Below are 23,827 nucleotides of genomic sequence, written 5' to 3' on the forward strand. Positions count from 1 at the left end.
CCCAAAAGATGGCCATAAAGCCCATCTGCACGGCCAGACACGCTGGCACTTCAGCCTGTAAGCCTTACAATGAGTCTTTGTAACGCTTCTTCCCCAAGTGCCTTCTTGTCTGCTGTGCTGATGGTGCCTTGTGAACCAGGATGTGGAAAAAAAGAATTAAAAAAAGTAACTGCAGAGTTAAAACTCCTGAAACAGCCTCTCAACCACCTGTAAGCACAGTACTAGGCAATCTCCTGAGGGTTTATTTCTTCCAGTGTCAAAAAACCAACAGATATTTCACATTTCTTTAACTATGCTGGAACTGCAATCCAGTTCAGCATCTCAAATCCTACACGAGTACTTCAGCCTAAGACTACCCAGTCTTACGCTCTTCATTCTCCCATAAAGAGAGTATTTTTCTAGGCTACTCTAAAATGTTTGAACGTATTCACTTTTCCATATAAGCAATGTTTAAGTGTAATCTCAAACCATTTAGCTGGGGGCAGCCCAACCCAAAAAGCCTCTCCTGCTTGCTGAGCTCTTCTGCACGTGTTTTTCATGCAACTGTTCTGGGGTCAAAAGCTGTTACTCCTTGTAAATTAGAGACTAAATAAAGCTGAAGTTTCTGCGGTAGTTGGATGTGTTCACTCAGGCTGAGGAGCAGGAATCGGCTCACCCCAAACTGGTGTTGTCAGACAGGGAAAGAAAGCAGGAGGCGATAGAGGCCATGGACATCAAACTGCTGTGGGTGAGAGAGAATAAACCCCAAAACCAAACCACAACACCATCAGCAATTTTGGGAACTATGTGCTGTTTTATTTGCCCGTGTGTAGGTTCTAAAACCACCTGCAGCAACTCCTCCCAATAAAGGTCCTTTCTGACAGCTACAGTACAATATATACAAATGGGATTGCCAGAGTGAAACCCGAGAACTCTCTCCAAAGGTCTCCGAGCAGCAACAATGCATTTCATGCAATTAAAACAACTCCCTCATAAATTATTAACCAACATCTGTACATAATATACAATAAGCTCTTGCCAAAGGACTGCTGCAAACACAAAAACATGGGGAAAAGCCGGAGAAGTTTTGCAAAGTCTTTCAGCCAGGAGGGTGCACTTCAGTGTCAGCTGCTTTGTGCTATTCTTACAAAAATAATACACAAAAATAGACATCAGCCGGGTGTCCAATCCCAGGGTCCTGGACCGGTGCTGCAGGGAGTGAAGCCCAGGTTATCCCAGTGTAAAACAGCGCTGGAAAGAGCCGCGGGCAGCAGCCAAAGAGGAACACGGCGGGAGCTGGGATCCATCCCTCACCAGCTCAGTCTGCAGCAGTAAGAACACTTCGGATCTGAAAAAATAATTTACCTACTCTGTCGGTTTGGTTTCACAGTCTTTGCTATTGCACAACTTTATCACGTTTCTCTTTCGCTACCTGAAAGAAATATGCATAGCAACACAAATACCTCCAAAAAGGGGATAGGTGACCCCAGAAATTAAAACAAAACAAACCCAAACTAAACACCATCCCCAGGAAAAACCACCATGACACATTTTGCTCATACAGGTATTAAAAAACAAAAAGTCTTCCATAGTACAAAAATGCACAGTTTAAGGAATAATTCAAACAGTAAGAAAAGCAGGTTTGGGGGAAAATTATTGTAAAAAAAAAAAGAAAGAAAGAAACGCAATTCATCTTACTCAGAAGTGGTAACAACTAATCTGAACTTTCATGGGGCAGCGCTCTCCACCGGGACTGCAGGTTCTTCATGATACAGTTTGTCATGCCCACGAGTTTTTCCTGCATCTCGAAGAGCTGGGCTCCCGAGAAGCAGTGAAGGTCTGCGGAGCTCAGCCGGGCGGCGAGCGCATCCACCTGGCTGGGCAGGTCCAGCAGCGGCTGCTCCTCCACGTGCGGGGCCAGCGGCTCGGGCAGGTCTGAAAGGAAGGACAGGGGCTGGGTGTCACTGCAACAGAGCTGGGCTGCAGCTGAACCTCACAGCTGCTTTGGGACAAAGCAACACACAAGTGGTCCATAATGTCCTTGTTTCACAGGAGCTCCTGGCAGAGGCAGCGCTCAGAGCTCCCTGCTCCCTTTCCTTGTGGTGACTTCTGTGATATCAGTGTGCAATAAAACCAGGGACAGAAACGGAAGGATTTGATCCTATTCAGATACCAGCAGTGTCCTGCAAGATGTGTTGTCCCAAAAGCCAGTTGGCAGCTGAAAAGTGACCCCTGAGCTTCAGGTACCTCATAGGAAGCACAGACATGGATCCCTCTGAGCTATCGGGTCAAACTCCCCAAACACACCCGAGAATTCCAATCCAACCTCAGGCACCCAGATCCAACACGATTAGGGAGACGTCCCCTCCTGTCCCAGCCCCCTCAGGATGAGGCACTCCACCACCTGCCCTTCACCTACCATTTTCCCTCAAAATATGTGACTAGCTTTCAAAAGCCACTGCTAGAGGGCTTTGCAAAGTGGCTGACGCAGTCACCCATCTGATGAGCCACTGTTAGCTGGAAACAAAAAACCCCCAAAACCCAAACAATCCCATTAGAAGAGAAAGCAACACAGCTAAACACCCCAACCCTGCACGAAAAGCAGGCAGCAGGTACCTGTTGCGAGTTTTTCTTCATCTGCAGGCAGAGGTTTATCCTCTACCTTACTGACGGGCTTTTCTGCATCCTCAGGAGCTGCTGTTTCCTCAGATCCTCGAGATTTTACCTGAAGGATTTTTGGGGAAGAGGAAATGCATTTTCAGAGGAAAAACATAAAATTACAGTGGGACACGTTTAACTCTCATAATAGGTACAATCATTATTCCTGTTAATAACACTGTAACCAAGCCATCTGCACCTTGAATTCCCACGGTAGTTGGACAGATTTTGCTCTAAAGTGCTACTTGTAATGAGAGAAACCACCACATGACTCCTGACGATGGATGTCAGCAGTTCATCAGGCTACTCTTGGCTTTTGCAGTGCTAAAATCAGACGTTACCTGTTGCTCGTGGTATCCTTTAAGCGCCTTTTTAACACTGGAAACTTTGGGAGAGCGGATGGGAAGAGCTTTGATCTCTGCTGCTGTCAGCGTGCTCAGATCACCCACGGTCTTGATGTTCTTGGCTCGGATCAGCTGCCCCAGGCCTCTGGCGCTGCAGCCGGGGAGAAAGAAAAACCATTTATTTATTATACCAGAGTAAACACCAATACCAGTTCGCACGCAGGAGAGTGAAGGAAAACCAAAACACATTTACCCCGCTTACCATATATTTGATGTAATCTGCGGTAAAATGACATCCACCGGGGCCTTGCAGCCGGCCAGGGCAGGATACACACACACTGTCGGGGAGGGCAGCAGCTCCTTGGTCATTTCTGTGATCTTGAATGACACAGAACAGTTGTTAAATTAAACTGCCACCCAACTGAATACAGGGAAAAAAAATAATAGAAGAGATACATGAACCAAAGCACTTCTTACTAAACACTTCTTTGAGCTCTTAAATTTAGGTTTACGAGATCCTGGGGACAGAAATCCTTTGGTTGGAGTGGTAATATGCTGGATGGATAGAAAAAGAGGAAAAAATATCTCTCAGGATCACAGGCATTCAGTAAAGTGCAAGATTCTCACTAGCTACACCTCAGAGAACATCTGTCTTCAAACAGGCCAGAACAAACCCGAAACCTCAGTCACAACCACTCCCTCCACTCAAGCTCTGCTCTTAGGAGCACCAAGGCAACGCCAGATATGATAACCGAGAAACGCGAGCACTTCAGACACAGAGCAGCGACAGAGCTTACCTTCACCTGAAGGCTGGATAAGATTTTAAGACTTCGTGAAGACGGCGAAGAGGAGTGGGATCTGATGACAGGACTTCTCCTGTCTATGTCATCCGCCAGCCCTTCCTGATAAATGGGATTTGCGAAAGACACTCGACGGATCTGCGTTAACGAGAGGGCGCTTCTGTAGCACGAGCTCAAACCACCACGCGCTGGTGACGTGAGCCCAAAGAGACAGAACAGCTCAGCTTGAAACAAAGTCATCAAAGGTCCTGATTAAGGTAATGTTTTACACATCCTCATTGCTGAGGGAAACATTCAGCGCACCGTGTACAAAGCTGCCCACCCCAACCCCCTCAGCGCAAGTCAGCACTTGTACCCTCCAGAAAGAAACCCCTCAGTCTGCAGCTCCATCATTTACAATGAAAACACAGTCGATAAGTCAACATACCTGAACTCCTTGCACTACAGGCACTGTCACCTACCCCAGTTACAAACTGAATCGAGTATCAGAGGGAACCCATTGCTGTACCTTGTTAGCAGGCGACGGGGAGTCGTCCTCCTGACTTCTTTTTACACCTCTCTTTAAAATGCTGGTGGATGGAGAAGCTGAAGGAGACCAGGTGCAGCGAGCCTGCACCCCGTTAGGGCTGTCATTAACCAGCACCAAGGAGTCCTGACCTTCTGGCTTTTGAGGTGAACTCACGTCGTTGTTTTCTACCGCGTTGTCCACAATTCCAGGCACTGTCGTTTCAGTCTCCACCACCTCCTCGTGCAGCTCTGTATCCTGAATAATGCACGGTTCTCCCGCAGCATCCTCAGCTGCTGCTTTATCATCCCGACAGCTTTCCAGCTCATTGACCTGTCCCTCCTCGGGTTGGCCATTCTGACCCACTTCTTCATTTTCCACAGCTGCTGGCTCTTCGCTTTGGTCCCCAGCAGCCAGAGAGCTGTCACCAGACTCATCCGAAACACCCTCGGACAGGCACTGCTCGGGCTGGCTGCTCTCATCTCTTATTTCCATGATGGAGCTGTCCGTTCCTCCTGCTACGTGCTCTGGGTGAGCTACATCCTCCTCCAGCACAGCACCATTTCCCTGCAGGCTGTCTCCAGATGCTCTCTCTCTTTCCAACTTAACTGCATCGGGTTCCTTAGGAGGCAGCAGGGGAGTGCTCATCGCACAAGGTGCCATGATCAAACTCTGGTCCAAATTTGAATTACTGAACACCTCTGATCTATTTATCAACACCTGAACCGGGGTGATTCGGGGCTCGAGGTCACGGGCACTCTCGTTTTTGGTTTCAGTGAATGACATCGCTTGCTGCTTTGGCTTTTTGCAAGAGCAGTCACAGTTCCTTAATCTTTTCACCCTTTTGTTTCTTTTGTGCTGACACTCGGGTGTTTGCAATGAGGAAACGTCACCGTCACCACCTGAAGCGCTGGCTGCTGGCACATGCTCAGGCACGACAGGGGGACAACTCTCTTCCACCTCTCTCTGCTTCTCAACACATTTACCTTCCTCTGCTGCTTTCAGCTCTTGACCAGAGGCACAGGGGCTGGTGACCAACTCCATCGATGCGCTGCTCTTGGTTTGCTCCACGTCTGCGCTCTGCGCACCAGGGGCGGTCTCCGAGCTGGCAGATCCCACAGCTTCGCCAGCATCCGTAGGAGCCACCTGGGTTTTCAGGTCACGCACTTCAGATGCCGACACAGGACCTGTGCTGGCCACACAGCCTGGTTCACCTTTATTTGTTCCCAACAGATTCTGATCTTGGCTTCCTTGGGAAGACGCCTCTTGACTATGGCTTCCTGGCTGCACATCTTTCACTTTATCTTCGAGAGGATCACTTCTGTTTTTCACTTTTGCCCATCTTTTCCTCCGTGTGCTTTCCAACTTGGTCTCGGAGCCATCAGCCTCCGAATTTTCGATGCTGGAAAGCAATCCCTGCGAGGCTCTCCTCGTGTGGTACCGCGGGCGCTCAGCCTGCTTCTGACCCAGGGTGTCCGAGCCGCCGTCCTGACCGTCCACGTCAGCCCTCACGGCACCTTCTGACCTCCTTGTGCTTCTGTTCGCTTCCTCCTCGGGGCCTGGCGCAAGGGACTCGGAGTTCAAGTCCTCCGCGGCGTTTCTCTCAGGTTCGGTACTTTCCTTATTGGCACTTTCTGTGGTTTTCCCAGAAACCTCTTTGTGCTTTTGGGACACATCTTTAGTCTGCGGCACCCTCTTTTGCCCAGCCTTTTCGTCTTCTTTCTGTCTCTTTTGGGGGCCATCTTCCCTATCTTGACCACCTGCCGAGCCGTCGACAGCCTCCGCGCGGCGTCTCGACGAACGCCGCAGTACTTTCTGCTGAGGAGACGCGTGCGCGGCCTGGCTGTCGTCACCCGTGACCTGCTCAGGTGGCACTGCCGTCTCCGGGGGTGTATTTTCCTTTGAATCCGTATCTGCTGCCTTGGTGCTTTCTAGCTCTGCTATCAAACCTTCAGCTTTTTCGATTTCCACCTCCGTAGAGTGGAGAGCCTGGGAATGAGCAAGGAGAACCTGCTCCACGTCTTGCGTGCCGGAGGACACCTCAAGACTCTGCTCCACGCCGCTGGAGTTGAAGGACTCGTGTGCGCTTCTCTCCTGCTCTGACCTGTTTACCCACCTGGACTGCCTGCTTCCTTGGTGCTCCATTTTACTCTGTCTGCGCGTCAGCCTCCGGATTGCGGTGAATATTTGCTCAGAGTCAGACTTCGAAGGCTTTTTGTTTTCTTCTCCGGATTTCTCCGGTTTAACTCTTGCTTACGTTTGTATTCTCCTCTTTGCCCGTCATGGAAGCATTTCCAGGCGCCTCTGACCAACTGTTCAAGACTGAAAGGCCGAAGGGTCGGCTCTCTGAACTCCCAAATTTCTCCAAAGTGATAAAGGACTGGCGCCGGCTGACAGGCTGCGGCGTGCCCGAAATAACGTCGCTGGAAGTCGAGCTGTTGCTGACGTTGGAGGTGTTTTCATTCCCCGCCAAGGGCTCATCCGAAGCTGTTCCCATTGGACTTTTTTCTGACCCCGTGCCAACTGTGGGCTCCTCCTGGATTATTTCGGCTGTATCGCTTTTTGACTCCCCCTCGCTGTTTAATGCTGAGCTCTCCTCTGTGAAGGCAGACGACGTCCTCACACAGGGAGTATCCTCAGGAGGATGATCTGATTTGCAGTCCTCTGTGGGTCCATCTGGTTCACTGCTGCTTTCCTCACTCTTTATATTTTCTTCCTGTCCCAAAAACACAAACATCAAAGAATTGTAGTTTTGCAATGAATACAAAATTAAAACATACTACATTAAAACTCTACATTTTGCAAGAGAACTTAACTAAACCTAGCAGTAAAACAAGTTTTTGTGCCAAATCTACTGCGCTGTACCTACTGCCTGTTGCTGATGGAGCTAGCTGTTCACCCAGCTCCTCGCCAAAAGGGAACAGATCTGCATTCAGGATTTACAATTATGGTTTTCTTCCCAAAAATCTCCTGTTTATTCCCCTAAAGCCCTTACAGCTTCATCCAAAAGCAGTTCAGAACGTGGAAACACAGTTTAAAAGCACGCTCCAATTAGGGCAAGCTCGAAATCACCAGTGAGACTCTACAAGTGAAAGCAGTTCGCCAAATGCATCTGCTGGGGGAAAACAGAGGGGTCACGAGAGAGAAGTGTGGCACGACTCCTGACACAGCCAGGCAGCTCAGCAGCTCCCAGAACAGCACCACAGCAAGTCCCTGCCACGGCTTTTGGGTACTGTTATCCCAATAAAACATTTGTCAATGGTAGTGTATACACGGGACAGATCTGTAAGTCCCTACGATACCTGCAGCTGGGTAACAAAACTTAAATCATCCTCACTAAAATTAAGTAAATCCTCCCACTTTGAAATGAAGTCAAAATGCTGACTGAGTTATCAGAGTTTTGCCATTAATTACCACACGAAGAAAACATCACTGGCACGCTTAGAAATGAGGAATTACCTGAGGCTTGTTTTCAGTATCTTCTCTTGCATTTTCTAGTAGAGGTGATTGTTCCCTAAAATAGGAGGAACTTCAATTAGAAGTGTTGCAGAAAAGAGGGACACATTTTAAAAAAAAAATATATATATATAAAACATATACACACATATAATATATAATATATACACACATATAATATATCACAGAATCACAGAATCGCTCGGTTGGAAAAGCCCTCTGAGATCATCACGTCCAACCGTTCCTGTCTACCCACTAAACCATATCCTTAAGTACCTCATCTACCCGCTCTTTAAACACATCCAGGGATGGTGACTCCACCACCTCCCTGGGCAGCCTGGTCCAGCTTCTGACGACCCTCTCAGTACAGAACTTCCTCCTTATCTCTGACCTGAACCTCCCTTGGCACAGCTTGGTGCCGTTTCCCCTTGTTCTATCCTCCATCACCTGGGAATATATAAAATATATACACACATATATAATATATACACACATATATAATATATACACACATATATAATATATACACACATATATAATATATACACACATATATAATAGACCAACCACCTTTACTTACAAAGAGTCTTCCTGGCTTTGAGTGTACTGAGAAAACAAGGTGGTATCTTGCGATGTGTCCAAGTTGTTGTACATAGCAGGAATACCATCCCTGAAACAAACCCAGGAATGGCAAGTTGGACTCCTTTTAGGAAAAATAAAAGCAGGATAGGGCAGCGCAATGCATTCATCACAAGACAGCGGATACTGGTATGGAGTGCACTGAACTCCCAAACTCTCAAGAGCACTCAAACCCCAACACGCACCCAGGCAGCTATGATTACATGCCTTTATATCTAGATTTAGATATAGACCATATGGATATGATCAGACTGAGCTCCTGTCAAGCACCACTGTATGTACATTTTGCTGACACTGCACTTTTGCTGCCTGAGTACAGAAAACACTCGAATATTTGGTTTTCTCACATGAAAAAGCAGATAACTCTAAATACTGCCTTGCAATTAAGGCAAGTCTTGGGAACATCCTTATTTCTGATACACTGCTGACATAAGATTTCCTCTTCAAATTTAGCAACTTTCCTTCAGATCAGGTAAGAAAACCCTTTCATTTCAATGATTTCAGAAAAATGACCTCTTCCATTTCACATTGCAGGTGAGAGGCATGAAGTGAAAACAAACTCCCAGTTACCAAACTCCTAACAGGTAACAGTATATTAAATCAAAACAGGAAACGCAGGTCAGAATAATCTGGTTGCTTTAAAACAGTAAAGCAAGGAACTTGGTGAGCTTTAACCTTTACAGCTTGTGTGGAGGAATAAGATTTAACTACAGTGGTCTGAGATACAGGAATTGAAGTTGTGTCAGTCAACACAGTCACGTGAAGTTTAAAACAATAAATCACAGACCTCTTTGACCTCAGCACTTCTTTCTGATGCTCTGTCAATATTCGTGCTTTTGTTTCTGGAGGAATAAACACAAAATCAGCAGATTTCTCCTCTTCCAGAAGGACCTCGCTTTTAAAGTTCAAAGATGGAAAATCCAGTTTCAACTACAAAAAAAAAAAAGAGGATTAGAAACAAAACAGAGGAACCAGAAGCATTTTCATAGTTCAGGTGCAGCCATCAGAACAGTTCTCAAAAAACTGCATTTTCCAAGCATTAATTTGCATCAACCCCTCAGGAGATGCAAAGTTTCACAGAATCCCAGCATGTCAGAAGTTGGAAGGGACCTGGAAAGGGACCAGTGCAACCCCTGCCAGAGCAGGAGCACCAGAGCAGTCACACAGGAACACGGCCAGGGCTTTGGGTGTCTCCACACAAGGAGACTCCACAACCTCTCTGGGCAGCCTGGGCCATGCTCCAGAACCCTCACACTCACAAACTTTGGCCTCATCTTCAGCTTGAGCCTCCTGTGCTCCAGCTTGGGACCATTGCCCCTTGTCCTGGCACTGGACATCCCACAGCAGAGCCTGGCTCCTTCCTCCTGACACTGCCCTTTCCCAATGGATCCCCAGGAATGAGGGCACCCCTCAGTCTCCTCTGCTCCAAGCTCAAGAGCCCCAGCTCCCTCAGCCGCTCCTCAGCGGGAGATGCTCCACTCCCTCCAGCATCTCATCTCTGTGGCCCTGCTGGACTCTTTCAAGCAGTTCCTGTCCTTCTGGAGCTGAGGGCCCAGCACTGGACACAAGATTGCAGCTGTGGTGTGAGCAGGGCAGAGCAGAGAGGCAGGAGAACCTCTCTGCCCTACAACCACCCCTTCTCATCCAGCCCAGGATGGCGTTGGCCTTCTTGGCTCAAGGGCACATTGCTGCTCATGGGCATTGCTGCCACCAACACCCCAGGTCCTTTCCAGCCACTCGTCCCCAAGCCTGTAGCGTCCGTGGGGTTATTCACGAGTGATTTTTCCCTCCCCAACTCTGGACTAGGGGAGATTCTGCAACAGCACACACTTGAAAGATAAATATTTCAGCATCACAAAACACATTAATTTCTCCTGAGGATTTCCAGCAGGACACAAAGGATTTCAATCGGTGGGCCCTTACCTTTGCAGATGGTACTTGCACATTACCGGGCTTGTCTTTTACTTCATTTATCTTTGCCAAGATAGAGTCGCATTTTTGACCCAAGTTCACTTGCATTCCACTGATCCTTGCATCCAGCTGTGAATTTTCCATCTATTCAAATACAAACACACTGAATGCACTGCATGCAGAAACTGAGCTCTCAAATCCATCCTGAGATGTGTTCATGTCTACAACTGAACTGACCCACACTCCCATTTTCCTCCAAGTTACATACAGGACAACTCAGAAAAAGAATGATTTCAAACAAGCCAATAAAAACCTAAATTTCAAGTGCATAAATTGCTATTTAAAATGTGTAACTGTTGATTAACTGAACCAATTTATCATTCTAAACATCAAGCAAGTGCAAATCAATACCAAAACTGACCACACCACTCCCTTCTGCACAGCTCCCATAAAGCTCCCACTGGGGCAACAAAATATTTACCGTGTCAGAGAAGGGGCCGCTGTACTCTTCGGTTATCTCGATGCTTTCAAACCCAGGCAGCAGGAGTGGGATTTTCTTTTTGGCTTGGCTTAACACAGATCTGCTCAACAACAGAGAAATTTAAACTTCTGGAGGGGTTGGATAAGGAGATATCTCAGCTTGCACAAAAAGCAGAATATAAACGGTAACTGGAACACTACCAATTTATTTGTACAGAACTTGAGATCTCGTCCTTTAAAAAGATACGTGTGTGTGTATATGTATATATATCATAGAATATGAGGAGTTGGAAGGGCCCTGGAAAGCTCCCCCAGTGCAACCCCTGCCAGAGCAGGAGCACCAGAGCAGTCACACAGGAACACGGCCAGGGCTTTGGGTGTCTCCACACAAGGAGACTCCACAACCTCTCTGGGCAGCCTGGGCCATGCTCCAGAACCCTCACACTCACAAACTTTGGCCTCATCTTCAGCTTGAACCTCCTGTGCTCCAGCTTGGGACCATTGCCCCTTGTGCTGGCATTGGCCATCCCAGAGCAGAGCCTGGCTCCTTCCTCCTGACACTGCCCTTTCCCAATGGATCCCCAGGAATGAGGGCACCCCTCAGGCTCCTCTGCTCCAAGCTCCAGAGCCCCAGCTCCCTCAGGCGCTCCTCAGCAGGAGATGCTCCACTCCCTCCAGCATCTCATCTCTGTGGCCCTGCTGGACTCTTTCAAGCAGTTCCTGTCCTTCTGGAGCTGAGGGCCCAGCACTGGACACAAGATTGCAGCTGTGGTGTGAGCAGGGCAGAGCAGAGGGGCAGGAGAACCTCTCTGCCCTACAACCACCCCTTCTCATCCAGCCCAGGATGGCGTTGGCCTTCTTGGCTCAAGGGCACATTGCTGGCTCATGTGTGCGTGCATGTATCTACATATCTAAAAATCCCTATAAAATGTTTCTTACTTTAACTCCTCGGGGTAAGTCAGTGACGGGGTCTTGGCGAACGTGGTGTTCCAGAACTGGGCGCCCTGGTTGCAGATCTGTTTGCTCTTGTGCTGGAACACCGCGCAGAGCAGAGGCGCCAGCTGCTCCAGGAGGTCGCTGTCGTAAGAGCCCATGCAGTGGGCCTGCAAGCACTGCATCATCTCGGCCAGCAGCTTTTCAAGCTGAGGGAGGGAAGAAGCAATAAGGTTTTTATTTAAATTCAAATATTGCACATCTTCACTAGTTCAGTTTAAAGCATTAGTATCCCGTAGAACAGCATGCCCTGAATAAGTTTAAATGCCACAGCAGAGTCTAACAGCTACACTTAGTGGTTCTCCTCTCAGCTACCTTTTCAGTAAAAAAACAGTTTAAAAGTTAAATCTCTACCTTCATTACAATTGTTTTTTAAGCATACAGGATGAATGGCAGCAGCACACATCTTCCCAAGCCCCAGCTATTTCTCTAGCAAATTTACCTTGTTGTTAAGATTACTGTACACTTCAGGCACATCATCAAGCCTGCCAAAACAAACAAACAAGTTACACTTTGCTCTCTCGTTTATCCCAAGCGTAAGAAATCCAACACACGACGCACTCGAGCGCCGCACACTCGTTTTAACTGAACCAAGTGGTGTGGAAGTTGCCTCCCACAGGGCCATTAAAAGATTTCCTGAGGTAAAAAGTGTCAAGTAAGCCTGTCCTTTAACCCCCAGACAGTTACATGCTAATTTTAAAGAGAAACTAATGGAAAGACCAGCAGTAATTGGTACAAACTTAGAATTAAAGGTTTTCTAACAAAGAAACTTCTAGCTGCCTTATTTGTGCTGCTCTTAACCCTCTCCCCAAACAGATTTCTCAGGTCCCATAAATAACTGCATTAAAGAGCATTTGGTACTGAAGTGTCACGTAAACTAAGTCACTTCATGTAAATAAATCCCTGCAAATGTGAGAAATCTGCTTTTAGCAATGCTTTTTACCAGCCCGTAACCTCCAACCTGAAGAGGTTCCCAGCCTTGTACTTGCTGCATGTACCTGCCTTTAAAAATATAAATATCCAACCCTCGCTTCTCTCTTTTAATGACTGATTCTGAGGAAAACAGCGCTCAAAGGCAATGAGACGGGAGATGGAGAGCGGTGGCGTTCAACTCGACCTGACACAGGAACAAGTGGATCCTTGCCTCAGACAGGGACTCCTGAGGGATTTGAGATCAGTTCTGCTTTCAGTTTCAGTAAAAGCTTCACGAAAACATTGATGGGCTGACGGGCAGCATCCTGACCTCCCCACCTCCTCCCACATCTGTTCCTTCTCCGTATCCTGAGCAAAGGGCTCTTCTCTTCCATCACCAACAAACTGCAGACAAGTCTCTGCCAGCCCCCTCCCACCACCCCCTGATGACCCCATCACGTCCTGGGAAGAGAAGCCTACAGGTAAACTTAATTAAAAAGCAAAGCCACGTGTGACAAATAAAGCTCACAGCAACAAACAAGTATCTCCAAGTACTTCCCTCTGCTCCAAAACTTACAGGATTTTAGTGCACTTCAACTAATTATGATTTCTTGTTTCCTACAAAGCGTTACGCTCTAAAAAAAACACTGTTGTTATTTATTAACGACATCCTGCCTTACACACCTCTTCTTTTTGCTGTGTTGTACAAACCCAGCACTGACGAGGCTGGATGAACCCGGCAAAATTCACGGTGCTCCCAAAAGGTGAGAGACACTGAAAATTGAGAGTGTATTCGTGCCAAAGCTTTGAGAAGCCCTGAGCTACGTTTAAATTCACCGCTCGCTACAGACCACATGACACTTGACCCATATGCAACAACACAACAAATCCCGTTTGCCACCCGCCCTTCAAATACTCACTTTGTTTTCTCATAAAACACTGCCAGGGGTTTTGAAAATATTGCAAACATGGTCCCAATCACTGAAGGCAATGAAATGTGGCTGATGATGTTGTGGAGAACAGCGAGAACTGAAGGACCGACAGAGACCAATGTTTCTGAACAGATTTCGTCGGAACTGAACACATGGAAGGAGTTTAGTAACATCACCAGGAGTTTAAACAGAGACGCAAGCTTTCCTAGGGGCTCCTTTTTTTTCTTGGACCAATCTGTTGGTGTCTGTGGAGCTAACGTTAAAACAAAGAGAAATTACAGTTTTTCCTACAACTCAACACATCTGAACTTCCTGTCTACATGAGAAACAGCTTTGATTCCCAAAATATAGCTATATAAAAAAAGCTTGAGGTAACAGAAGATACACATTTTTAATGCACTTTCACATGCAAAGATGAAATCAGAGCCAAAATATCAAATGTAAATTCAGAAACAAGCAGGGTTTTACAGTGAACCAAAAAGCGGCCTCAACATTTACATCCATTTCAGAGGTATTTTGTTGAGTAATTACTGTATAGCCTGACCAACAGAAAAGATAAATATATGCATTATAATCTGCATATTGGATATTTTTGGTTCCCTTTTACAATTTTTCGGTCAATCCCTTCGGTGTTTGGATGTCATCACCTCTGCATCTAGAGCCCTAATCTTCAACCAAGTCTGGAAGAAGGATGCAAACCCCTACCGCCCAGTACTCAAGGATTTTCTTACGTTTGGTTTTGGGCTGATATTTGGTACCATAGGGTGCAAAGTTGATGCAGTCAACCATAACGGACAGGACATGGGTGAGACTGCCCAGCATCGACAGCATCTGAGGAGGAAGCAGAAGACATCAGCAAAGCCCAAAAACCCCAGCAGCGACAGTAAAACAAACACACTGGGCACTCAGGACAGCGACACAAACTGCTTTTACATTGAAAAGGGGATGAAACTGGTCTGCTTTATCAGGTAAGACTGCCATAAAGAGATGCATTTACACAAGCTGAAGTTGTCCTATTCTATGCAAACAAGACTTCAGCACATTTACAATCTAAAGAAGGAAAACAGTAACAGCAGCTGTAAGAAGGTGCTGGATCTAAGATGCATCAGAAGTTTTAAGGTTCAGGGTACTTGCTGTGTAACAAACTGAGTTACCAATGGCCGTGTGTGCTTAACTCCTGTTACTGCACAAACCCTCATTTCCAGAAAAGTCACCATAGAAATAACAATAAATTGTCATTACCGTTCAGGAAGCACAACCAATTTCTCATACAGACAAAAACATCAACCTCTTAATCACAAAGTCTTCTAAATAAAAACCCAAACCTTGTTTTTAAAAGGGACATTGATACTGTGGGCCAAGAGAAAAATTAGGTTTCAACAGAACTCACACGCTGAAGCTCCAAATGGTTTGGCTCACCAGTTATTAAGTTTGAAAACTGAAGCTTATCACCAGGATACAGCAGCATCCAAAGTTAGTTACAATGAGGTAATCCTCCAGTTTCCCTGCTTTCACATTCCATTTGTCTTTCTAATCTGTTTCTAACTTATTTCTCTAATTTTCCAAACAACTCAACTCTGAAGCACCAAGGATCAGATGGTCCAAAGCCAGTGTTCACTGACACCTACAGACCCCACCTCTCCATATGTGGGCTGGCAAACAGGCAAGACAGAAAACGTCAGGATTTACTTCTAGAGCCTCATAAAATAGGAAGGTCTTCACATTTTCTTGTGCAAGGTTTGCAGTACCAGAATTAGAGCGAGTTATGCCCCCCTGAATGCTGCAGTGCTCCTCTGCCCTCCTTCCTAACCAAAACACCTGGTTTTGTGGTGTTTGTTAATCCAACCTGAAGGTACTTTACACATACACACACATTTCAACCAGACAAATCTTATTTACCATGATAACATTCACTGAACCAGCATTAAACAGCTAGAAGACAAATCCAAGGACTGTTTGACTGCTATTTTAATATTTAAGCTTCATAATTAATTTTACCCTCTTCTTTCAATCCATTTCTAGATCAACTTCAACTCCTGTTAAATAAAGCTATAACAAAGTTGATTTTACTATGTCTCACCCAAGACACTTAAGTTACAGCAAGTATTACATTAAGCTGTACAATAGGTTCTTATTTAATTTTAAATTATACCTGCTGAAGTATTTTAATATTCAGTATCACAGGTTTATACTCACTACTGGAGTTTCACCTTCTAGCCCAGATACTATTTTGGCACAGAGCTCTTCACAGCACAGGTTTTCTTCCGCTGTTGCAACCAAAGCAGCACAGCGAGCAAACGCTCTGTACAGGTCTGACCAAGCGCTCAGCAGGGATTTCATGGTTGGCTTTAACAAGAGAAAGGAAAGGTTTGTAAACATCAGTGTTTGTGCACAGAAATAAAAGCTTGCTTTAACTTTTCTTCTTGTCAAACCCTACGTAACTCAACGAATCCAACCCTGGAGCAGTAGTCCAATATATATGATAGATAGATAGCTATAGATGTATCTATGTATATGTATCGGTAATTTAATCTACCTCATAGTTTTTATAAACCCCACGTTGTTTCTGATCAGTGTTCGCCGTTACCTGTGGAAAGTCCTTGACGGGGAAGATGTGCGTCACCGGCAGCATCAGCGTGCTGTACACAGCGCTGAAGTTGTGCTCCAGCGCATCACCCTGGTTCACTTCGTTCGTCTGCAATGAGAAGGCAACTTTCAGTTAAGGAAGCCGGAAGCTGCAAAATTTAAATGGCAAATAAAGCTGCTCTAAATACATTTATTTCACACATAAAATCCGTGCAAGCTAAACTGCCGGTGGCATTCTGAAATCAGCCATTCTCAGTTCTTTCAACAGTTCAAGCTGATCCTACTCTTCAGGGAAATAAAAAAAGCACTGTTTCTTAATTCTAAAATAATTTCATTCCAGGAATAAAAACGATCACTTAGCATGTCTGATGGTTTATTTTTTGCTTGCTTGGTTGGTTTTTTTATTCTTTTTTACCTTAGTAGCAGTCACTACAGTAACTTACTTAAAGCACCTAAAGTTTTCTTCACAAATTCTAAGATTTTTACATCTAATGACTATGTGAGGGTCAGTTCAACAAGGCCCACGTTACAGTCAGTGTACTTGTAGTCTGCAGAACCTGGCGGGTATTGGACTTCCTATGGCTTTTATTAGGGTTTCCTACTGAGAAGTCTAACATGAGCAAGAAACACTGTTCTGATTTCGTCCCAAATGTCACAACTCAGTATTTGCTTTATGTGAAAATACAACAAACAAATACTGTTATTATTTAAAAGTTAAGAGGTCCTGAAGGATGAGTTTCCATCCTTCATAGCAGCAAGACTACGCTGAGCCATGAAGGCCTGAGGCACATCTACAAACGTGTTTATAATCTTAAAAAAGGAGAAAAGCATTCCCAGGTGGGCACTGCAGTTTGGAGTGACCATTCCCATGGACTGGACAGAAGATCAGCACAAAGTTGCCCCATGTTTTTTTATTTGGATGGGGAAGGGGAAGAGAACAACAAACAAAATCCACTATACCTTGTTAATCCATTCGGTTAGGGGATTAACAACAATACTCCACATTCTCCAAAGATGCTCCTTGTTTTCCACTTCCTTTGCGTTCTGATTAATAATGACGATCACAGATTCACTGAAAGCCAGCGGGGATGAGGGCCCAGACAAAACGTAACCCACGAGCTTTTCCAGCATCAGGAAGAACCTAGGGAGGAAAGTTAAACAGGTCAGATAGGTTTTCCAGCTGAAGTTAGGAAAAACTTCTATAAAGCCTTGATCCGTGGGAAGCTCGTGATAACCAAACAGCACCACGCACCTCTCATCCGTTACGCAGGACTCCAGGAGGTTGTTATGGAAAGGCAGCTGAATTAAGAACAAAGCTGGCGTTCCCTGGGAAGAGAAATGTAAGGGGTCAAAACAGCACACACACTGATCAAGTTAAACGGCTGCCTCGCTCATGTGTCTGTATACTGCATTTAACTATCAGCCAGACATTCACAACTATTAAAAGTTGTCAATCCTAACGCTTCCAAATAAAAATGAGGAGCAAAGCTGGAAACCCAAGCTTCTGCTGCATCCTGGTGCAGATCCCTAATTGTCCATGACTCAATCAGTGCGCGTTGCCATACCTGGAACAAGACGGAGCAACTGGGATCTGCTTATTTCAGCAAGACATCTTTTGGACAAGCTCTGTTAAAACCTGCCACAGGTATTTCAGGTTTGCTAACATTAAAGCATTTAATACCTGCCTATTAAGGCGGCTGAAGCTTTAATTAAGCTCTGACTCTTGTACCCGAGTTAGAAAGAGCCTCCAAATGTCAATGAAACACTCAGGGGAAAAAAAGCTGGGAGGAATTTGGAAGAGCTGAGCTCTTAGGCCAGTTCTGGTAGACAAGGTTTCACACTACTCACTTGAGTAGAAGCATTGGCTTACTCTATTATGCTTGTGTCTTTTCTCACAGGTATTTGTTTTTAAAAGCCTCCAAATGAATTCTGTGGACTCTCAGACTAACAATGGCACACAAGTCAATCATTTGACTTCTCCTGAGCAATAACACTTTCTACCTTTCTTTAAAAGTACTTCCCTCTGTTGACCTCAGAGCATTTCTCCAAAACATCAGTTTTCGGTACTTCAGTAGTCCCACACAGTTTGGCCATGCAGTCTCCTCACAATGTACCTGCAATCTTTGTTTTACATCATGGCCTGAACGTGAGAAAGTCTCTTTATTCCTTTCAACATAGCCCTTTTCGGCTACAGATGGTTAAATGACTGATCAGAAGGGATGGCTGGCAACAAAGTCTGCATCCTGGAACACAGACTATGGTCTCCTGAAAGATCTGGAGCTAATGACTTATGAAGTGTACATTTAGGCAAATCCTAATTCAGCATAAATAAAGACAAAGTTCTGGCTGAAGTCAGACTTACATTTAAAAGATCCATGTCAGCAACCTGATAAGCTGGTGATCCCAATACTTTTGGAGGCAATTCCTGAACAGTAATATCGATGAGGGACTAAGTAAGGGAAATAGAAAAAAATATATGCATGTAAATAAACACTTTATGCAAATAAAGAAAGAAACCCTCATGCAAGCCTATGCCACCCGATGTGAACTGTGTAACTTCACAGTTCACACGTGAAGTTGTTTAACAGGGACCATTTTGAGAAGTGAGACACAAAAAGCTGCAACCAATCAGAACCCAGAGCATCAAAAAGGAATCAGATTTAAAAACCAGACAAAGCCACCCAACTTACCAGTATTTTCTGCACAGAAAGAGCATTTGATCTAACAATGTTTTTTAAGGCCTGAAGCAACGTAGTGAGTATTTCTGACCCTTGCTTTTCTTTCTTATTTCCTAGAACAAAGCACAGTTACAGTTAGAGCAGAAAGTAATGGTCACCCTGACCATCGTTTAAAACATAAGGTACTGTAAGACCAAAAAATTCTGTGCATACTTATAAATATATACCAAATACTTCATAGGTTTGGATACCGAGCCTCTGGTATCGCCAAGCTCGTGTCTTACTGCTGCAAGCAGTACACCCCCAGTCACAGGCTGCTGGGCCTTCCCTAGCAAGCCCCACTGGATGAGCATGGATGTGTATTTGTCACACAAAGATACAGGAAAACAAGATACAGCATAAGGAAAACACCAGTTGTTGCTTCAAAACCAACTACTGATGATGCCTAAACCCGTTTTACCAGCACTTAAGCAAAGATCTAGTCTTAAAAATCAAGACTAACTGGTCAGCAACGACAAATAACAGGATGACATTTCTTACCTGATTCAATAGCTGTTTTTACGTTTCCATTTATGTCCTTCCATATAACATTCAGAGTAAACTCTACAAGACAGCACAGCATTTTTTACTCAGTTTGTAATAAAAACGTTAAGCAGAATTGCAGTTAAAATACAAACTGTGTTAAACAACAGACTGATGTAAATCAAAACGGACAAGAGCTTTCAAACCAAGCCAGACCCCTTTCTTTCACATCAACACCAAATATCACAGAAAGTGGTTACCTCCCTCCCCTACTTTATTTTCCAGAAAAAAAGTCAAATTTTACTACTAAATTCTTACCAGGAACTTCTTTTCCAATTACAATGAAGCCATCCTGAACGGCCTTTATAAGCGTGTTGGCATGCTTACAAAAAAAAGAAGGGCTACTGATCAGTGGGTACTGGAGAGGCTCTAGGAGAACAAAAAAAACATGCTTTGTAAATCTTATTTGGTGTCTACTGGTAATATAAGCCTTAAAAATAATAAAGTATATGCGTGTACTTACAGCATTTAACATAAAAACAACTTCTAATATTAAAGATTCTAACAGTTCTAAGTGTTTAAAGCATTTCATGCTAATACACATCTTTAAACCCAACAAAATTGGCCATTTCTTATTATGTGAAAGTATTTAAAAGACATATACAACTATATACCTAAATTAAGTGCAACTGTGTTTTGCTTGGCAAATTCTACAACTTCTGGTCCCATCATGAAGTGAAGCAGCATTTCAATCCCCAGGAGCTGAATGGAAGGAATCGCCACCATTGCTGCTGTACTGGAATTCAAGCTCATCCTTGGTGTGACAGGACTGGCAAACGGGTAAGCACCTACGTGAGGGGAGAGAAGTTACATTAGGGTATGACAATGTGACGATATTTTGCCTAAAAGGAAAGATCCGACAGACCCAAATCCCAAAGTTAACGTAAGAAGAACAAATCATAGAGTAGCGCTGGCTAAAAGGGACCTTTAAGAGCCAGACAGGTATGTGGCATGCACTCTTGTTAAGTAGGGTTTAACATCAACGTTATAACCGTGTGTTTTCAAAGTATAAATATCATCCCAAGACTGCAAAATCTCAGACACTAAACTGTTTTGGCAACCAAAGTCTCCATGGAAGTTGCAGTCACAGAGCAAGTTACGTTTCCACCAGAAGCTCTGACACTGAACACAGGCTGAAAAGGTCTCATGTCCAAAGCATTTTGACCAACCTCAGTTATGATCTCACAGAACTAAGATAAACTTTTAAAAACAAAACAAGGAACAAAGGAAGATCTACCTATCCAGGACACATCCACAGCGTACCTGAGGCTTCTAATGACAGAGGTCTAGAATTACACATGCTGTGAGTGCTAGGATTTCCAGTTCCTCAGCTCAGGCACTTAGATGTGTAGGTGTGAATTTCACATCTATTTAAAGTACCAAAATTATCTATGTATTGTGATCACTGGGTTACTATTCAGGCAGAAACTAAAAATGCTTTAGAAAGGAGATGGCATTTATAGAGAGCACGCATATGAATATATGAGAAAATTAGTTTCAAACCAAAGCTCCAGTGGAAAAGAGAAGACAATCCAGGACATTAAAACTGCTTCTCCACACAATTTGATCAGCACAATTCTGTAAACTTGAAATACTGACTAGAACAGTCTGATTTTAACCAATGTAAAGCACTACCTCTGAGCTCTCCAATGAACGTGCAGAAAAATGACTGGTTTCAGTAACAGTACCTTGCAAGTGAAAAAGCATGAACACATTAAATAGAATACACTACTTTCTGCATCAGGAGTACAGCTGGAAACAGGCTTGGACTTCAGTACCTGATTTCTGCGTGGGGGTCACCGAGACTAAACTTTGGTTGGCGGACGAACGTGAGGGAGTTCCTTGCAAGGCAGCAGAATTTGCACGCAGAGTACTCTGGATTAACGGGACACAGACCTGCAAAGACATCACGCCTCGGTGACAACAAGCACAGCACACACACGCCATGAAGAATCAGATGTTTCACATGCCACAGACTGCTCTGCTGTTCACAGCATCAGTGTGCCAGTTTCTGGGTACTTGTATCAGTATTTTTAAGATGCTGTATAAAATATCTGTTCTGATACATGAATTAGAAACGGCTGGATTAAACAAAAACTCATGTTAGAATAATACAGCTGGACCGTATCTGAAAAGAGGCATCTGTTTTTCTTTACTCCTGAACTTAATGAAATTCAGAAGCCTAACAGAAACATCATGTTTGTTCCAGATACAAAGCTCCCATGGCAAACTTTCCAAAGCATAGCCTTGCACAGTGGTGGGACAGAGCAGTGCCTATATATAAAAGTGCTACATATATAAAATATATATATAAAGTGCTCATGTTTACTATTGCTGTGCACTCACTGAAGATTTGCACTGAGATGCTCACATGACAAACAGATAGGCCCTTAAATATTCTGGAGCTTTAAAGATATTGCACGTATAGTCCCAAGCACTCAACAGAGGCTTAAGTGGTTATCCCATGACTATTTTAAGCTGTGTTACCTGTTCAAAGTTTGCAGGCAGCTGAGGTCCCAGCCTCATGAGCAAATACCACCAGACCTCCAGCTTGGTCAGGGCCAGCGCCTCTGTTCTCACGTGGATGGAGCTCAGTGGCTGCATGAGCAATTTCAGCCTCTTCGCACTGCACAATATATCTTGAAGACAAAAAAAAAAACCCCACAACATATTTTTAAGCAACGCAAATTATTAAATCACAGAATAAAAACGGAAAAAATTTAGACCATTGGGGTTTTTCCTCCTATTTTAGCTTAAAATTCAATTAACGGCAATCTGTAAAACTAAAATACATTGTAAATGCACCAACCTTTCAGACCATTTTACTGCTGTAATTTTTGTCTAGAAAAATACCTATTCAGCCCTGAAAATAGCAAACATTTCTTTCCAATACCACAACTGAAATGAAATCTACTGCATACCAACATAAACAGAAGGAAATTCACTCTTACTTGCTCTGTTAAACGAAAACCCAAAGACTTAACATGTGCATGCATTAACACCAGATGAGAATGAATGACCTTCAAATACAGCACTGAGGCCACAAATGTTCATTTTCCAGTGAATGAGGATCAGCACAGCACGTCAGGGTCAAAGTTTGCTCAAGCCTACGCAAGTTTTCAAGGAAGAGAAAACTTTTGGCCAGCTCAGCAGCATCAGAACCTGCCCAGCTGCAACTCACAGGAAACTGCTGACAGGGACTGCTTTTGCAGTGTTAAAAACCAAATTAATAATAATAATAATCCTTATTAGTCACACTGGAACACACACAACGAATGCCAATTTGCACCATGGATTTTATCTGCTGGTACAATCAAATCCTTTCTTAATTAATTTATGGGAAGCGATGATCAGAACAAATGACCAGATAGGAAACAAGTAAAAATGACAGTAAGTTAAATGAAATGAAACTAAGAAGTGTCCACATTTAGCTTTGTCTTCAGCACACACGGCAAGGAGAAGCACAATCAAGGTAAAAAAAGTAAATATTGTTTGTTGTGACCCTTCTCCGATTAATCCACGGTCCAGTATAAGATCTACAGAGTGTTTTCTTTATTTCATTGCTGTTTGGATCAATTAAAGCATTTTTGAAAAAGATTTGTTTATTTTACTCTATTCATTTCTCCTAGCAGAAAAAAATACAATAGAACTACCGAGCAAACTGTCACTTAAAAATCCAAAACCAAACAAAAAACCCCAACAGCGTCCCCTCAAAACTTGAATTTACTGATGTACACACGCAGTATACACCACTACGTACACCACAGATACACCAGGGACATCCAGGGACATGCACCATAGCATTGACCACTATTAGACAGAAGGCAGGAAAAAAAAACAGTCTCTTCCTGTTACGTAGAGCGACAGCAGTCAAATGAATTCAGGTTCACTTTTTATAATCTACCTGGATTTAGAGCAAAATTATCTATTAGACTCTTCCATGCAATGAAGGCTATTTTCTTTACCACGGGTGAGCCACTACGAAATCCAAGTTCCTCCAGTTGCAGCAATGAGTTGATAAAACTGCCGCTGCGGTGCAGAGCCTGAAGACAAAGAAATTCAGAATTAAGGTGTTGAAATTGTCAGAAATCCTCCCCTAAAGACTCACGACTGTAGAACTTACTGCTTTTCTGCTTACCTTTCCAAGCAGTTTGACAAAGAGCGGCCATAGTTTTAACACGTACGTCTCATTTTTTGCAGAAAACAGTTTTTGAAGTTCTGAAATTAATTTCTGCAGACAGAAAGAAACGTAATTTCTACAAGACATTCATTCAGAGTATCCTAACAACTACGTACTCGTACCAACGTCTGGAGATGCAACCAACCTAGAACTACGCTATTTCTAGATCAGAGGGATTGAATTCTGTACCTT

General features: G+C 44.2%; 1 protein-coding gene across 1 annotated transcript in view; it reads right to left on the reverse strand.

Annotated features, from left to right (window-relative positions):
- Window positions 1-1,693: 1,693 nt before the first annotated feature.
- Window positions 1,694-23,827, reverse strand: part of RIF1 (replication timing regulatory factor 1) — a gene marked incomplete at its 5' end in the record, with an annotated part of 28,566 nt that continues 6,432 nt past the window's right edge. The window contains 30 exon segments of the mRNA XM_010187680.1: window positions 1,694-1,914; window positions 2,596-2,704; window positions 2,979-3,132; window positions 3,244-3,359; window positions 3,459-3,536; window positions 3,779-3,919; window positions 4,290-6,531; window positions 6,533-7,002; window positions 7,746-7,800; window positions 8,323-8,412; window positions 9,169-9,311; window positions 10,305-10,436; window positions 10,774-10,873; window positions 11,712-11,914; window positions 12,208-12,250; window positions 13,598-13,862; window positions 14,341-14,440; window positions 15,806-15,955; window positions 16,197-16,304; window positions 17,156-17,336; window positions 17,448-17,521; window positions 18,558-18,644; window positions 18,886-18,986; window positions 19,414-19,476; window positions 19,714-19,824; window positions 20,070-20,243; window positions 21,234-21,351; window positions 21,943-22,094; window positions 23,360-23,498; window positions 23,594-23,686. Of these exon segments, the coding sequence (XP_010185982.1) occupies window positions 1,694-1,914; window positions 2,596-2,704; window positions 2,979-3,132; window positions 3,244-3,359; window positions 3,459-3,536; window positions 3,779-3,919; window positions 4,290-6,531; window positions 6,533-7,002; window positions 7,746-7,800; window positions 8,323-8,412; window positions 9,169-9,311; window positions 10,305-10,436; window positions 10,774-10,873; window positions 11,712-11,914; window positions 12,208-12,250; window positions 13,598-13,862; window positions 14,341-14,440; window positions 15,806-15,955; window positions 16,197-16,304; window positions 17,156-17,336; window positions 17,448-17,521; window positions 18,558-18,644; window positions 18,886-18,986; window positions 19,414-19,476; window positions 19,714-19,824; window positions 20,070-20,243; window positions 21,234-21,351; window positions 21,943-22,094; window positions 23,360-23,498; window positions 23,594-23,686 (6,213 nt within the window).

Source organism: Mesitornis unicolor, unplaced genomic scaffold, assembly GCF_000695765.1.
Source record: "Mesitornis unicolor isolate BGI_N332 unplaced genomic scaffold, ASM69576v1 scaffold34850, whole genome shotgun sequence".
NCBI lineage: Eukaryota > Metazoa > Chordata > Aves > Mesitornithiformes > Mesitornithidae > Mesitornis > Mesitornis unicolor.